The sequence below is a fragment of the Crinia signifera genome, chromosome 11, assembly GCF_055691185.1.
Source record: "Crinia signifera chromosome 11, ASM5569118v1, whole genome shotgun sequence".
NCBI classification, from domain to species: Eukaryota; Metazoa; Chordata; class Amphibia; order Anura; family Myobatrachidae; genus Crinia; species Crinia signifera.
The window spans coordinates 28,751,400-28,769,578 of record NC_139227.1 but is presented as its reverse complement, the minus strand read 5'-3'; the positions used below and the strand labels follow the sequence as shown (position 1 = coordinate 28,769,578).

Here is an 18,179-nt window from a genome sequence, read left to right as displayed (position 1 = left end):
TTTGTAAAAAAAATACAAGTCCACAAATGCGAGGAACACGCTGCTGAGATGAACACCCTGCTCACATCCCAGTCTGACCAGCTCACGTGGAGAGCAGGAGAAAACAGATGTCTCCAGTTACAGCACTCCCATTTGAACTCGCATAATTATGCTAAGTTCGCAAAAGGGGCCGGCGAGCTGGCCACACGTTGAATACTGAGGTAGTCAGAAATGAAGAGATAAGAAAAAGTGCCGAGCGCTTCAGCGAGATCACAGGGACACAGAACAGTGAGCGGTGAGCCAGACTCTAAAAAAAACATTGAATACTCCTTAAGTCTACCAGTATAGATAGGATAGAAAGTGTCGATTTTGACTAAGCGTGTATATGGCCCAATTGGCTTAGTCAAAATTGCCTATGGGTGTAGTCAAAATAGTCTGTGCACACCCCCCCATTCAGACCATCAACACCTATTCAAAAAAAAATAAAAAAAGACCCCAAAGGTCAGGTTGGTTTCAGACGCATCATTTGTGTAGCCCTAATTTCATGCAAGTTTATTGTTTTGGGGTGAAACAGACTATGAAACCTGTGAATCAAAAGTTTGAAATTAAAAAGCAAAACCTGTTACAGAATATATCACGGACAGGCTGCACGTGATCAATCCCACCTGGAAATCGTGTAGAGCAGAAAAACACGAACACCATAAACCGCTCATCAGCTCCCACCATTAAGTCCAGCCGGCTTCTGCAGTGGGTCAGATTAAAGTAACTGGTTAAAGGCTTAGAGCAGAATGGAAGCCTGATCAATACCCTGCATCCCCCACACTGCTGCCGCTAGTCTGCACAAAGCCATTAGGCTGATTCAATTAAAACGCCTTCCTAAAGATAGAAACTGCTGTAATTGACTTGATAAAATAAGTCGGTTAGCAAACGGTCCGTGGTGCTAGCTTTATAATGTCCTCTCGGCAGGTTCTACTGAAGCACATCCCCATTCTCCCAGCATCATGGAATAGCCCTCTACAGAGGAACAAGCACATAGTTACACAAACAAGCGGAACAGCCAATATTCCGACATCTGTATGGGTTTGAAAAAAAGCCCGGAAACCGAAGACTGCTTTGTTTTTAAACCCAATTACTACAGCGTAGTGCAAATTGTGAAGCAAGAGCTGTTATTACATAGCAGCCATCTGTCAATCACACGGCACGCATGCCTAGCTGTCCAGGTGTGGGGAACCTCTCAGCACCCATTCTAGTTAAAGAAAAAATGTCACCGTACTGTCAAAGAATAAAAAATGTGGTATAGGAAGTTACAATATTAAAATCAGAGATTTCATATCAGAAAAAAAAAACATTAAGCTTAAAGTCCGTTCACCCAAATACACAATACACCTATACATGGGCTTTTCTATTTGGATTCCTAAAAGCTTGGGAAGATCAGTTGTGTTGGACTTTGCATGCCTCAGAATGTGTATACCTGCTGTGACATCTAGAAGTGTTGAACTGCTGTAAAAGATGTGCAGTAGGTTGTATTACCCTGAACAAGGGAAGTCTCTTCCAAAGCCCCGTACACACTAGGTGATATGAGAGATATTGCTCATTTTGGCACTTCTGAGCGATATTCATTACATCTCTCAGTGTCTGCTCTGCCAGACGGTCAATGTGCACTCCAGTGGGTCAATCACAACCACCTCCATCATCTGTGCATGTACAGATGAGGGAGCAGATGCTCACCCCTGCTGGCATCTGCAAGCGTGTATATGTACTTGCCGATGCTAGCACCCATCGGGTACCTGTAGCTGCTGCAGACATCGGCGACAACCACAATCGTCCGAGTGTGTACACACAATAAAACTTATTTAATACAATGCAGTCCTTGGCCTGGCCACTTCCAGAATACAGGTTGACGAACCCATATATTTTTTTTTTAGAAAACACCGCTTACCCCCCTCTCCCCACGAGGCATTTACAGTTTTGCCATGTGGTCCTGCATGTGTGCTTACGGTGCGGATCACAGTAGTAATACAGTTGAATAAGGGCCTAAGACTTAGAGTAAATATGCCCTTCAGAGCAGAACTGGAAATACTTTGTCACAGGAAAACAGACCAATCAAAATCCTCCAAGCAACTCAAGTGCTCTATATGATCAACAGCAATGAATGCAAAAGCAAGTCCATAGACAATGATTCAGGGCAAACATAACACCACGTTGCTTGTGCATTTTAGAATAAAGTTTAGAACCTATTCCAATTTCTGCTATTTATTAAGTGTTAATATTAATGTAGCATGCAATGCATTTATCTACATTACTTACAGAGACATCAACATTTTCAAATATTGTCTAGAATTGCAGAACTTTGGTCCGCATCTTAACAGCAATATCTAACCCACATTTAGGATATCATTTAATGCCATGACCAGCAATTAACAGTAATTGAACCAGACAGAGATAAGGAAACCAGTCTCCAAGCTTGCAATCTGTAGGATATGCTAACCAAGGCGCTCTTGCAATCTGCGGCTGAAAAGCTAGCCCACATAGCAGCTGTGATACTGAGGGGCCCTTGTGCTGCTGCTTTCAGATGTTTATTCTGTTTGCACTATAAACAGATATTTAATAATGGACTTTAACATGTAATATTTAAGGCACCTGCAAAATGGGGGGGGGGGACCGGTTAAATGCATGGCATTTTGTTTAGAATGCTTTTTATGGAAGCAGGTTGTTCATGAGACAATGTCACAAGTGATATGGTAATTCTACGGACCTAGGGTGGAATTACCTAGCCTTGTTTATGGTCTATGCCCTCCAGGGAGCATTCATGTAAAATTTATGGTTTGTTGTTTTTTAGAATGTCCTGTTGTGTGTATGTAAGAGTTTATGGAAAGAGACCATAATATGACAAATTATATTGTTTAAGGAAAGCAAACTTGTCTGGCTGATATCCTTTGAAAGCTGACCTGTATTTATATTTAGATAGTTTGATTAGTTTAGGGAAAATTGGGTGGGATTTAACCCCATGGTACGGGGTGCTCAGATGGGATAGAAACCGGTCACGTGATCCCTAAGTGTGTATTTCCACTGTGACCTTAAGGAGAAGTGTACTTCTGCTGAACATCTGTATGCTGTGATACCCCCAAGCGCCATCAGCAAGGGGAAGAGCCTTCTAAAAAAAAAAACTTTGAGCTTTTAAAGACAACTACTACTGCATTCCTGTGACCAACTGTAGCACAAACTGGGTTCTGTGCTGGCAGCTACCAGTGACAGGTCTATAGTAAAGGAACAGTAGGGATCTGCAGACACCATCCAGGTGGTGTTGCAGCAGCCTGTGCATACATAATCAGAAGTAAGCGGTTCCAACTGGCGATGCAGGACCTAGGCGGGGGCAGTGGGTAGAGTCAGTAACAGATAAGCCTTCAATATCCAAAACCCAGAGGGCGCAAACATATCTGATTTGCATCTGGTCACAACCTAATACAGGCATGTCCAAACTATGGCCCTCCAGCTGTTATGAAACTACAAGTCCCATCATGCCTTGCCACAGTTTTGCTATAAGGGTATGCTAAAACTATAGCAAGACATGCTGGGATGTGTAGTTTTATAACAGCTGGAGTTTGCACATGCCTGACCTAATAGTAAGTAGCCATCATCTGGAGGGACCTGCACCCAACCCACTGCTTGCTTTACCTACCAAGGTTCCAACACATAACCACAATAATATTTGGGTATATAGATAAAGAGTAGCAGATTCCTGCAGTAGAAATTAAAGTACATTTGACAAAACTTGCTGTTCCAGAACATCCCCTCAGTCTACATGGCAGGTTAGTAGAGGTGCAGTGTATGAAATGCTATACCTGGCTGGGATGTACAGACTGGCATTGTAGCAATGCTCAGTAGCACAAAGCCAAGTAAACAGAGCAGCTCTATGGGCCTAATTCAGACTTGGGTGCCCCTAATACTAACTCTACACAGGTTACATTTGCCCCACCTGCAGTGCAGCATGCTTTTGCCCATTTTGGGCAAAACAGCAAACATAGTAATAACTTTAATAGTCTTATGGTGCCCATACACACTCCAATCCCGACGGTGCGATGTGTGCTTTGAGGTGCGCGCTCCTGCGGCACCTCATCGCACAGTACAAAAAGTATGTGCTGCACATACTTTTTGTACTTGCTTTTCATCGCATTGCAAGCACACGGCCTGCAATGCGATGCAATGGATGCTATTTTAGCCCAGAACGCACGCCGGGATCGGAGCATGTATGGGCACCTTTAATTATGAGAAGTACGTTTCCGCTATTATCCTTTTAAATTGGGACCCTAATGAACTACACAGGTTCTGTGGCTGGCTTAATTCAAGCCAATATCCCCCTTGATTTGATCAGCCCCAGAACCTGTGTAATTCAGGAGGGTCCCTTTTTTTTTTTTTAAAGGGATAGTATGGTGAGCCTATCTATAAACGAAGCTGAAATCTGGGCCTACACAAGGTCTGAGCACCAGGTCTGAGATGTGCTGCTCACCTGGGAGGCCAGGAAGACGCTCACAATCACAGCTCTGCAAGTTGTGCCAGAATATTTAACTTCGATTCGTTTACTTTATCAATGAGCGCTGTAGTGTGAGGAGTGGGCAACCAAAGCACACCCCACACTTTTCCATAGTCCCACCCCCGACAGCTTTTAAACAATTGAGCTTCCAACAGATTCGTTGTGTTAGACGACTTCCAGAGCATATATTAAGCATTGTGCTGGCAATAGGATAACACTAAAGGTATCTGTGCAATTAGGGCTGTGTTTTAATTAAACCGTTGTATAGAACAGAGGGGCTTCCAATGCAAATGAACGAACGTCAAGGTTTCAATTTGTTTTTACAGCACCAATTTCTGGTTGCTTTGCTTCATTAGCCTTGCAGTACCTGTGTGCACCTGTCCTATCAGTTACATATTAGTCATCAGTTCCGTATACAGAACACAAATGAGGTCAGCCACGCAACTGGATAACACACACAAATTAAAGATTGATTTTACAAAGTTTGATTCGCATGCTTACTTTACTGACACACCCATGACTCCTACTACACCCACAGTATGAACAGACCTCATTTTGCCAGTAATCAATTGTTGGAAAAGGAAATTTTGAGCAACGATGAAAGTTACTGCCGCCTGATTCGTGTGGAAAGACGATTTGTGTTATGGTAAAATTGTATTTGACATGAACATGAAACTCACAAAAGGGGACACTTGTACTTTTCCAGCTAAAAGATGTGGTGCTAGAACAGCTTAATTGCTCCCTGTTGACAAAGTAGGAGCCATCTTCCTAGTAGTGCAAGTGTGATTACTCACACTACACGCTCACACCCGCCTCCCTTTCACTCCAACGGGGTATATAGAACATTGAATGACAACCGCACCTGCATCACCCAACGGAAACCGGACTGACTACAATCAGTTAGGCATGGGTACCCAATCCCCACAGAGAACACTATATTTGTACTGCGCTCATTGTAAGACACAGAAGATCGTACACCATAAGAAAACCACAAAGCAGGAGGCTGAGCCGACATCACAATGCAGGCACGGGTGTACAATGTAGAGCAGCCATTACCTGTGTCTGAATCTTTTTGATCTCCATTTGTCCCAACTGAGAATGGCAATTTTCTTTTCGTAGTTTTCTCTTTCACTTCTTTCCCTCCATCACTTCGGTCCAACTTTGGAGTTTTATTTAAGGAAACTTTATCTTTATCCTTGAAAAAGAAAATGCACATATATCAGACGAGTCGCACAACAGCTACAAGGTCACATGACTTTATAACGTACTAAAATCAGGGCCTGTGTCCAGGCAGAGTCTAAATCAGGGCTGGGCAACAGTGGCCCTCCAGATGTTGATGAACTATACATACCAGCATGCCTTGCATCAGTTTCAGCATGGCCACATAACAAAACTAATGCAAAGCATCCTGGGATGTGTAGTTCCTCAACAGCTGGGGGGGCCACTAGTGCCCAGCCCTGTTCTAAATAGTGCCTAGTACACATACCCGTGGTATATACGGTGGAGTTATGGTATACAGGAGTCAGCAACAAATTGTCAACAAGGGTGAGGTTTTCGTGCGTTTTTTTGTGTGTCAGTTTTAGGTTCCATCACATGGACCCCCAAATAAAGAAGGGGGGGTTGCCTTCTCTCTTCCTCTAATCCTAAAATGTCCCCTTTACATGTGACCGATTACTTCTAGGACTGTGCCAACAAGTCTTGCCATTGTTTGACTTTATTAAACAATAGTGTCTATTCAGATTTAGAGAAATAAGCAAATAAGGGTACATAAGAGAAAAGGGCAGGGAGTATTAAGCAAGTATTACACAGTACACAATTATAACACATTAGCGCTAGTATCCACTGCGAAGATATCCTCTACATTAAGGAGCAGAAAAAGTACTAAAGACACAAATAAACCTGACATAAGGAGTTAAATATCATACAACAATTGCTCAGTAATCTACAACTCGTATTGAAAAGTACAAAAAACAGCACCTCCTTAACAAGAGGTGCGAGGGTTGAAAACAGGAAGAAAAAAGGAGGAAAGAAAAAGGTGAGGTGAGCCAGGTGCATGCTACGAATGCAAAAACGAAAACAGCATATAGAATTATAAAGTCGGAGGAAAAGCAATAGGTGTTTTACTGAGGGGGGAATGTCCCCGCCTATCCATGACTTCACCCCACTTACTCCAATTTGGCCTCATCACCTTTCAAGAAATGGGTTAAGTACTGTCCTAAGTCTCGTACACATAGTGTTTATGAATCTTTTGTATAATAGTAAAAAGGCTAGGAATTGATGCAGATTTCTACAGCTGGGCGATAGCCGCCTTCGTGGCAATTAGGAAATGACCCAGCAGATAGGAGTCACCAATGGTTAATGGCTTGGGTGGTAGTGGAAAAGGGCCACAACAGGATCAATGGAGACATCCACCATTAACACCTCATTAATAAGTGCACATACAGAAGACCATAAAGACTAACATCGGGCAGGACCAAATCACATGAAATAAGGTACCGATACAACCACATGGTCTCCAGCAGTATTTTGATGTGGAGGACCATATTGTATGTTGTTTATCCGGTGTGAAGCAGGCTCTATGACACAGCTTGTAGTACATCTCAGAGTGAGATAGGCATTTGGAAATTTTGAAGCATAAACCAGCGATATGTGTTCAGTCATCAGAGAGGGTTGTGTTAAGGTCAAGTTCCCATTTTAACTGGGATGCTAACTTCCCAAAATCAAAAGCACCACCAGGAGACACTACCTCTATTACTAGTGCAGGCGAAATCGAATCAGCTTCAAGGTGGGAGAAGAGATGACAGAAAGAAAATGAGGTCTGGCAGCGTAACCAAAGTCAAATCTGCAAATATTTTAAAAATATCATGCTTTGGCACAGCGTAAGACAACTGTAAACTACTGAAAGGGATTAGACCCCCGAGTCACAAATATCACCAAGTTTAACAAGACCCCTAGATTTCCAAAAGTCAAAGCATAATGCAGGAATAAATGAAGCGACAGTGGATAGTGATAGCTCCGGACCGGGCAAAGTGACTCAGTCACAGGAGGAGACAAACTTATGCCATGCCAGCAAGGTCGCCCCTATCGCTTCACCCGGACCAGGGCACATCACAGAAAGGTCTGCTGGTAGCCACAATAGATCTAACAAGGGTGTGTGGTGCAATTATCACGGTGCAGGTTCAATTATCACCCAAGGTTTATGGTTATCTAGATTAAACCAGTCGCTAAGTTGACTGAGGAGGCAGGCCCTATGGTAGCTCAAAGTCGGGAAAGGCAACCCCACCTTCATGTTTAGGAAGGATAAGGACCTTTCTAGATATTCTAGGTTTGGCTCCATTGTTTGACTTCTTTTCTCCATAACACACATACGCGCCTTTCAAGTATCTCCTGTCAATCGCAATATGGGATGGTCATCCCCCTACACAATAGCCTGGTGGCAGCAATATCTTTGCTGTGGATGTTCATCACATAATTAACTGCAACTGTCCGCCCTTTTGTTGATGTGTTACAGTAATTCCACATTTATTTCTTATACATTTGTGTGAGGATGCTTGGCGAGACAGCATTACTAGAGAAAGGCTACGTGGCCTATAAATATGCCCCAGCTGTATCCATGAGCTTCAGTTGGCCGAAGGGAAGAAGCTGCATAATAACCAAAATAAGCACACAAATAACAAAGCCACATGTAATATGTAAGTAACATGTGTAAGTCATTAGATGCAAATAACTAACAGCCTGGGTGTTGAACAGTAGAACTTTCCAATATGACCACAGACTGGCTGGGAGGAACACACTGGTGCAATCATGCGCTTTAATACGTAACCAGACTGCCTGGCCTATATGCTACCTCCGATTATGTATTACACTTCCTACTCCAGCAATCGCTGCATTGCCATTTGTGTGGCTGTGCCCCCGGCTGATGTGACAATTACTGCATATGGGAGTTTCCTTCTATTTCGGATAGGAGTTTAATCATATTGCTGAAATTATAAACGTTTGTGTAACCTCAACAAAACCGATGTAACAATGCATAAACAATCACACTAATTCACTTTTGTAAGGAACACGTTTTAGATCTCACAGGCAAATATGCTATAGCTGGGGAATGAACTGCAACTGTTCAGATTAAACTGAAAGGGACCAAGTGATTGCCTTCGATCTAGCGGCTCTGTGTGGAACCTGCAGACCCACTGACCCAGCTGTAACTGTTTAGGTAGAACAAGGGACAATAGATTACTATGAAAGCTTGGATAATGCAGCAAAGCCCCAGCTGTATGCTGTCCAAATACACACGCAGGTCACGTTTAGAGTCAGTGGGATGCAGCCAGAGCTCCCCGTGCTGCATGATGTCAGCTGCAGAACCCTCTGAGATCCCGGAAGGCTTCAGAGCGGTTTACTTCCCGGACCTGCAGCGGCATCCCACTAAGTCATGTGACCATGCCCTAAGGTTAACCCTTTCCATACTAGAACCACTCAGAAAAACTGCAAGGAGGCTGCACCAGACCAGGATGTGCAGACACTGAAAATATTGGAGATGCTAAATCAGAGAACTCTGCCCAAAAGGTAAGAAAGCACCAAACAGGCCGGTATACAAGCAGAGATTAGCAGAACAAGGTAATACAAAGACCATCAATGGGTTGAATATATTTCATATATCGAAACTTAATAAATATATCAGACAAACCTATTATGGATGCTTAGCCCTCAATTTTAGAGAATCATTAATTAAGCTACATAAACATAAATCTCATTAAAATGCTACGAAAGCCCCAATACCTCTATAGTGAGCTGACACAATGGGCAGAAAGCAGTCTAATGAAATGCATGTCCCAAACAGCCTTATTATACCCAATATACCGTCACATTCTCCTTCTCATTGGAGCTCACAAACAATGGGGTGGAGTTTTCATAACTATATTAAACACTTATCTGGGAGGCAGGGGATAGAGGAAGAGTGAGAAGTGTCACCTTTCTGCATAGAACACACGACTGACCCCGTTGTGGCTATAAATATATACTGTGCTTCTATGTTCAATGGCAAGCTAGGACTTCCTACAGCACTCAGCATCCCAATTACACTAGAATACCCCTTTTACACCAAAAATCCCAGATCCGACCTGGCATTTCGAACAAGGATCCAAGCCCTGTTGCCTACCCGCAGTGTAAACTGAGGCGGCGCTTCATGATGACATCATCTCCAAGCGCCGGGACTGCTGATCGCCGTGCTGGGGGCAGCACAGCACCAAGGTAAGTTGCTGGGCAGACCCCAGCCGTCGTCCGGGGTTGTGTGCGTCGATGCCGCAGACAGGCATCCATTCACCTCCTTTGCTGCTGTCTGCAGAGTAGAGCAGACCGCAGCGGAGGCTGTGCGCGCCCCCCTCCCATCCAACCTGTGGTCCGCAGGGTGGGCGCGCCCCCCTCCCATCCAACCTGTGGTCCGCAGGTTGGACGTCCCCCATTCATGTAAACGGGAGCTGGGTCCTCTACCCAGGTCCTAGCTGTGTTCTACTCAGGTCAGGATCTGGGTAGAAGTCCCGTGTAAAGGAACACGGCGTGACCCATTTATTCTGAGGCTGACCCGCTGATGACCCGGGGTTTTTACAGAGGTATAAAAGGGGTATAATTCGCTATCTTATTGCAGTGGTTCTGAAACTCGGCCCTCAGGACCCCACACAGCTCACGTTTTCTAGGTCACCCAGCAGGTGCACTCATTACTGACTGACATTTTAGGAGAGCCAGGTGGAGCTAATTTCACTTGAATCTGAGGAGACCTGCAAAACACACACTGTTGTGGGTTCCTTAGGACAGTTTGAGAACCTGTGCCTTATTGGAAAGGGTACTCACAGAACACAGGTTCTTAGGATCATTAGGATCCAGCATAAAAGAGGCTAATTTCAACAGATTCCCATCTTTGCAGAGACACCTTTTTTAAATGCAAAGACCCTAACTGAGCACCGTAAAGACATTTCAGCTCACAACCCCCGGAGGTGGCTAGCTGAAAACCAAGATATGTCACACGTTTCAGCGCACACATAGGTACTTAGTCACAACTTAAACACAACATGCAGCACAATATGCCTGGTGCAAGTGAAACTCTACCAACATCCGGTGGCTTTTCTATTGTTGCAGAAAACGCATGTTGGTTACAGTGCAAGAGGGCAAGGATGCACAAGGAGATTGCGGATTCATTTGATAGGAATGGTGTGCGACTGAGTCTTTATGGAGCCGAATAGAACATGTACTAGAAAAGATATGGCTTGGTGTACAGACTCGGATGCACACAGATATACAAGTGGCATTACACATTAATCAGCAGTGTGTTGTTGTGTGTCCTAGTTGCATTGTGACAGACTTTTTCGTCAATGAAGAATACAACAGATGCCTGATGCTAGCAGATTCTCGCATCACCTGGTGTGACAAGAGGCGCTGTTTGGGGTGACATCTGTACATACATACATATCTCTACTCTATGGAACAGATGTATGAAGCAGGGATAAGAGCCGAGATGTCTATAGCAACAGCATCGAGGTAGCATTTATTCAAAAAGTATCTGGGTGATGGGTCACCAGGTACAAAAGATATTTTTGTGTTGATCATGTTTTCCAACATGTGACTGACGTTACCTATGGCAAGCAGAGAGCTAGCAAAGCAATGCCCCTTGCCTGAAGTGTGGCCAGCAAAACAAACCCACAGGGGCACACGCGTCAACCATTTCTGTGTTGACTATGGTCATGCCAACCTGTTGACCATGTAGACCTTACCCATCACTTATCTTTTAACTGGTCAACCTTTTGCCTTTTGTAGATCTTCTATACCAAACCCTCAACAAGCCCATTCTATAAAATGAAAAGCAGAAGCTGATTGGTTGCCATGGGGAAACTTCTTTCACGGCTTCATATTGTACATCTTTTCCCATAGTCTTACAATCCAGATAGATTAGCTGCAGGATTCATAAGTATTTAGGGGTGGGTTAGGTTAATGCCAAGGGTTAATGGGTTCCACTGATGGCATCAAGTCCAACTATGATTCAATTACTCGATGGACTTCACTCAGGATCACAGGAGCTAAAAACCCTACACTAAGGGGGGTATTCAATGTCTGTCATGCTCCCACACCCATCTCCCGACGGGGGAGATGGGTGCGGGGCCCTATTCAATGCTGTCTTCCCCGACAGCATTGAACAGGGGTTTTCGGCAGAACGAGCCCGACTTCAGAAGCTGTCGGGCTAGTTCTGCCGAGAAAAGCTGGAAATAGTCGAGCTCCCGGCCGGAGCTAGACTATTTCCGGCCTCAGCTCGCGGTCACGCCCCCTTCTCACCGCTCGGGACATTGAATCCCGACTGTCGAGCTAGCTCAACAGCTGTGCCCTTGACACTGTATACCCCCCTAAGTGGCCTAAACTATACAATAAACGCCTCTGAAGTATGAATTAAACATGGATTTCTGTAGGCACCTCAGGCGGTTGTGGGCAGAAGGGTTTGTTAAATGCAGCCTTGGATCAAGTTGTGGGCTTACCATGGGCAGGAGCTGAAACACCAAGTCCTGGAGCTAATTGAATGCCACCTTATGTGATTATGGTGCTGTGCATCATTTTTTTCTAAAGCTCTTCCAGTTTATACGTTTATCCGCATGCATGACATTTTTGCTGTAAGTAGAACAGGGAACTCGGTCTCTCAGTTAAGGCACAAAGGCACAGAAACACAAAGCTAGTTTACTGCCTACACAAAGCTTTGTACTTTTGTCCTTGTTATAGCGGAGCATTATAAGGGTTTATTAACCCATCTGCTGGTATTTAATAATCATTGCCACAGATAACTCATAACTTGTAGCAAAGGGAATGAAAGAGAAACCGGTCCATCTGCTTATGTTAAACTTTACACTTTATCTGTGGGCAATTCAATTGGTTTCCCCAGTGTAATTCAATTGCTTCTGATTGGGAAACCAATACTTTCTAAATGCCCAAATAGACTGGGTTAATCATGTTGGATCTGTTTTATCGGAAAATGCCATGGATTGTCTAATTTGCGGCTGTTCGTCGACAACCCTCAGACGGTTTTTGCTAAAATTGCCCACTTTTTGACACTTGACAGGCGGAACATTGAATTTAGTCTGTTGAGTTGCAGACGAGCTGACTGAAAACGACCCGGCATTTCAACTATCGGAACATTCTGACAGTTGGAATCCCACATTGAACACCCCCCATCACATAACTGATCCTAAGGATGACAGATAAGCACAGCCTGTCCCCATCCTAAGGATGACATGTTATGGGGACAGGGCTGTGCTGTACCTGTCAATCCTTAGGATCAGTTATGTGATGGGGGACAGGGCTGTGCTTACCGGTCATCCTTAGGATCAGTTAGGTAAGCAGATCTCGGTCCCCATCTCATAACTGATCCCAACTGATCCTAAGGATGACCGGGAAGCACAGCCCTGTCCCATCTTATAACTGATCCTAAGGATGACGGGTGCAGCACAGCCCTGTCCCCATCACATAATGGAGCCTAAGGATGAAAGGCACAGTACAGCCCTGTCTTCATCATTCAAATATGAATAATGAATGTGAACTTTTTTCCATATTGACCTGTCAACCAATAGTGGTCAACCATTCTAATGTCGCCCTAGACACTGTTATCCTAATAACCCTAAGGCCGGTTTCACACACTCGGCTCCTGCCGGACGGTGAAATCCCGCACGGCCAGGGAGCCGTGCCGCACACATTAGTTGTGAATGGACACTATTGTGTCCATTCACACGGGATGGCCATGGCCCGGCCGCACGGTTGCAGCAGGATCCCGCCACTGGAAGGGACGGCTGCCAGTCTGTGGCCATCCCCTCCATGATAATCTACTGTGTGCGGCACGGCTCCCTGGCCGTGTGGGATTTCGCCGTCCGGCAGGAGCCGGAGTGTGTGAAACCGGCCTAAGAAATGTAGGTCTGGATATTCTGCTATGATAACACACACACCTGGATCTATTAGCGGCAGCTATTTAACCGACTAGACGCCAAGGTTTTACATTATAAGTCATACATCACAAGTTCCCCACCCAATTATGCAGAACTGAACAAGCAGTATGGACGGTGTTTGGGATAGATGAAACCAACAAGCCTCTCTAGGTTTTTAAAACATTCTTAATTAGAAAAAGCAATATAGCCCACATACAAAATACCAAAGTGTATGGCCATCGGTAAGATTATTCAATCACTTTTATAACTGCACAAAACATCCGTATCATCTACTCTCTCATACACAAATATAAGTGATTTTTTCACCCAGCGATCCCAGATTTGACAGGATGGTTACTAACCAATGAACAACCAAGTGGGCTATTCCCCACTCCCAGGTACTCCCACTTCCCATCAGTAGTCACCTGTAACCAAGTCCTCCTACTGTAATATACTGGCACCTGGAACAGCTTGTTCCCACGCAGGCTCCTACACCGGCACCTGCTGGAACCACTTCTCCGGTCTTACCACAGGCTAAAACTAACAAACCTCCTGGCACTAGAAGATTATTAAACAAAAAAAAAAAGGTTTCCAATTCACTGTAAGCTGCTGTTCCTGGGAAGAACCTATCCATAGAAAAAGACTATTGGCCTAATTGAGACTTGATCGCAAACTACTTGCAAAACCATGTGGCACCGCATGTTGGGAGCTAGGGCTCAATGTCCCTAATGTTCGGCATGCCGGCAGGTACTACATCTCAGCTGTTACTACTCTTCATGGGTTAACCGGCTGCAGGAGGGGATCTTGGGCAGCAGTGTATATTTAAAAAAAACACACATTAGCATGAAACACGGCAGAATGTTGACATTCCGAGCAGATCAGCAGGTGATGATTAAGCTACTGGAGAGAAGGTTAGGCAAAAGGGGAAGGGAAGGTTATGGATAGGGGGACAAGAGGGAGGGTTAGGCATACCCTCAACAAGTCATCATCAGAATGTAGGCAGTACGGAAATCCAACAAATATAGGACAGTGATGCCATTTTGTGCCCACTCAAGCAGCATAGGGGGGGGGGGCACTTCAGTTACAGAATGCCGGTTCTCAGACCTAAACACCTGCAAGTACCGGTAGTATTTTCCAACACAGCAGAGCAGGGATTTGCGTAGCCTCAGGAGCTCACTCCCAGCTCTATTCACTTTGCTGAAAACTGAAATGACCCCTATGTACATGGTAGGTCTTCCATATAAAAACAGCTACAATGGTTGGGACCCACAACACAATGGTACTTATTGGTTTATGGTAGCCATCCACCTCCTTAATGTTATATCAACATCTTTGCTGCAGTTTATGGTAGCCATCCACCTCCTTAATGTTATATCAACATGTTTGCTGCAGTGACATCCAACAACCCCTCTTGGCGCCACAGGTAGAGTGAAAATCTAGCGGTGGGCATCTTTTTTTTTTTTTTTAAATGATTTCTGTTGAAAATGTTTCTTTGTCGCAAAATGACTAGGACGCAAGAAGACTGTGCTGATTAATGTGTATATCGGCATGCAACAGAGTCTCTGTATGTGTACACAAATCTACAACATAGCAGCTGCAGCTTTTACCCAATACAAGCTGTTACGCTCCATATACAGACTTAGTCACACACTGTATATGTCGCAGGCAGAGGACTATATGACTGAGTGCTGCAGTGTTGCCCCATTTCAGTAGTGCACAGTGTAGGAAGATGTGTTTTTTAAAAAGGACAGTCTAAACATTTCTTGCTGTTAAAGTGGAGAAAGGGGGATTATGGGGCAGACAGTGACAATGCTGCAGTCATTATAGAGATTTCCACTGAGATGAAGATAAATAAAAAAAAGTCATGTGCCCTTTAGGGACCCACACAAGGCGTGCTCAGATCCACAGCAGCTAATGGACACCATGAGCCGCTACTCTCCGGCGGTTTATTTACGCCTGGTGTAAAGAGAAGATAGAAATGAAAGAAGATGTACAGGAGTCTGTGATGATAATCCCCATCACAGTCCCTGTGGGGCAGTGTTGAAAGGTAACGGCCAGGCTGGGTTTAGGAATTAATCTATATAGATGATTATGGGGCAGATGTATCATAGCAGCGCTTATCGCGCCGCTATGATACTTCCTGCTTCGCCTCAATAGCGAGGCGAAGCAGGAAGGGACATCGACAAGATGTATTAACATCTTGTCTGCCGAAGCGGGGAAGCGTTAACTCCCCCCTCCGGCGATGTCCCTTTCTGGAGATAGCGCATCAGTTAATACTGATGCGCTATCTCCTGTCCCCCGGCCGGCCGCACTGGGCATGCGCGGGATCTCGCTGTTCACGCGAGATCCCCAGCGCAGCCCAGACCTAACAGCAGGGACAGCGCTGTCCCTGCTGTTTAGATAGGGCTTCGCCAGCCTGATGCTGGCGAAGCCAAACCCGGCTTCGTGCGGAACGGTCAGCGGTGCTGACCGTTCATACATTCGGCCTGCTAGCATTTTAATAGCAGCGCCGATATGGACAGGGGCGCATAGCGCCCCTGTCCTTTACCGCATCTCACCTCCTTCATACATGGGGGATAAGCGGTATCAGTGCACATAACGTGCGCGGATACCCCTTCTCCCCCATAACGACCCTTCATACATCTGCCCCTATGTCCCTAGATGCCAGAGATTAGCAGAGTTGCACGGGAGCTGGTAACTGGCGCTGCATGATGTACTAGAAGTAGGAGTACACATCTTTACACTAGTTCTGTATGAAGGTGCTGTGATCGAACCTACTACCATTATCTCATGTCACAGAAGTCACAATACAATATTCAAATAAAAAATCTAACACTCGGGCCTCAACTCCATTCATATTACGGCCTACCGCCCCAACAGTGCTGGCAGTAGCCTCAGTGACTTTGGCAATTCCAGGAGGCGCCACTTCTCCCAAAGTTCCATGCTGGGCCCCAACTCAAGCGGCACCAGGAAGTGCTCCCATCCCAGTGCTGCGCTCCACCAGGACCCAGCACCCCAGGCTGCAGACTAATCAGCCTATTGGTTAATCAAGCCCTCGTAAGACATATCCATATCAATTAAGTTTTTTTTTTTTTACTAATTTACATACTCACAGCCATTTGAAATGTCTACATCATATTACAATACACCTAAGAAAACCATTAACCTACCTTACAATCTGACTCAATATGTAATTTGCTACACAAAAACTTAGCAATGCTACAATATCAAATTTGGGATTTGTGGAAAAAATAGGATTATAATACCTACCGGTAAATCCTTTTCTCGGAGTCCATATGGGGTATTGGAGATTTCATCATAACGTATGGGAGAAGAGAGGTATCCGCAGGAGACAGGCATATAGAAGCTCTTTAACTGGGTGTACTGGCTCCTCCCCTCTACTTCCTCCCACAAGACCAGTTAATAAAGTAGTGACATGCAACCAGCAAACCCGTAACACAACAATGGCCAAGAACAAGATTGGCAACATAACTGAAGAAACAGTATAACTGTAATTCAAGATAACAGGATCCATTATACAGAATCAAAAAGGCAACAAGATCTCACACTGAGGCGGGTGCCCAATATCCTCTATCCGAGAAAAGGATTTACCGGCAGGTATAAAAATCCTATTTTTTCTATCATCCATATGGGATATCGGGGATTTCATCATAACGTATGGGAATTATACCCAAGATTCCAGGACGGTGGGAATGTGCGGAGATTGCTGCAGCCCCGCATTCCCAAACTGAATGTCCTCTTTTGCAATGGTGTCAAATTTATAAAATTTGACAAATGTATGTTGGCTCGACCATGTAGCTGCCCTACATAGCTGCAAAGCCAAAACACCCCGGGTAGCCACCCAGGATGCACCCACTGCCCTGGTAGAATGAGCCCTAACAGTATCAGGGCCATGCAGGCCAGCCACAGCATAGGCCTGTTTGATAGCAGTATAAAGCCAGCGAGCAATTGATTGCTTTGAGGCCGGACAACTTTTTTCCTGGGCATCGTACAGAACAAAGAGGGAATCTGTTTTCCGAAGCCTAGCCATCCTTTGGACGTACAACTTGAGAGCCCGAACCACATCTAAGGTGGCAGGGATCTCACAGTGAGGCCCACATGCTGGAACCACAATAGGCCGGTTCATATGAAAGGCCGAAACAACCTTTGGAAGAAACCATGGGTTGGTTCTGAGCTCCGCCCTTTCCTCATGGAACATGAGGTATGGGCTCTTGCAAGACAGAGTGCCCAGCTCTGACACCCTCCGTGCAGAACGGCTGTCTACCATGTTAGGAACTTTAACTCCACGGAGTTCAGGGGTTCAAACCAAGAAGACTGCAAGAAGTCCAAGACCACCTCCCATTCCCATGGAGGTATTGGCGGCACAAAGGGGGGTTGAATATGCAGCACCCCTCGCAGGAAAGTCTGGACCTCCAGCAAAGAAGCCAATTTCCTCTGGAAGAAAATGGAGAGGGACGAAATCTGTACCTTTAAGGAACCTAAGCGTAGGCCCAACTACAAACCAGACTGCAGAAAATAAAGGAAGCGGTCCAATTTAAATTCTGCTGGTGGAAATTTCAACTGTTTACACCAGCCCAAATATCTCCTCCAAATGTGGTGTTAATGTGCAGAAGTCACCTGTTTCCTGGCCTTAGGCATCGTAGAGATGACTGACGCATGCAATTACTTGTGAGCTAGAATCTGCAGCTCAACCTCCAGGCCAT

General features: G+C 45.0%; 1 protein-coding gene across 2 annotated transcripts in view; it reads right to left on the bottom strand.

The window, feature by feature from the left end:
- ANKRD11 (ankyrin repeat domain 11) overlaps positions 1 to 18,179 on the bottom strand; it is a 167,660-nt gene that overhangs the window by 37,390 nt on the left and 112,091 nt on the right. For both annotated transcript variants that reach the window (XM_083163990.1, XM_083163991.1), the window contains one exon: positions 5,567 to 5,705. In XM_083163990.1, coding sequence (XP_083020116.1) covers positions 5,567 to 5,705 — 139 coding nt within the window. The remainder of the gene's footprint in view (positions 1 to 5,566; positions 5,706 to 18,179) is intronic.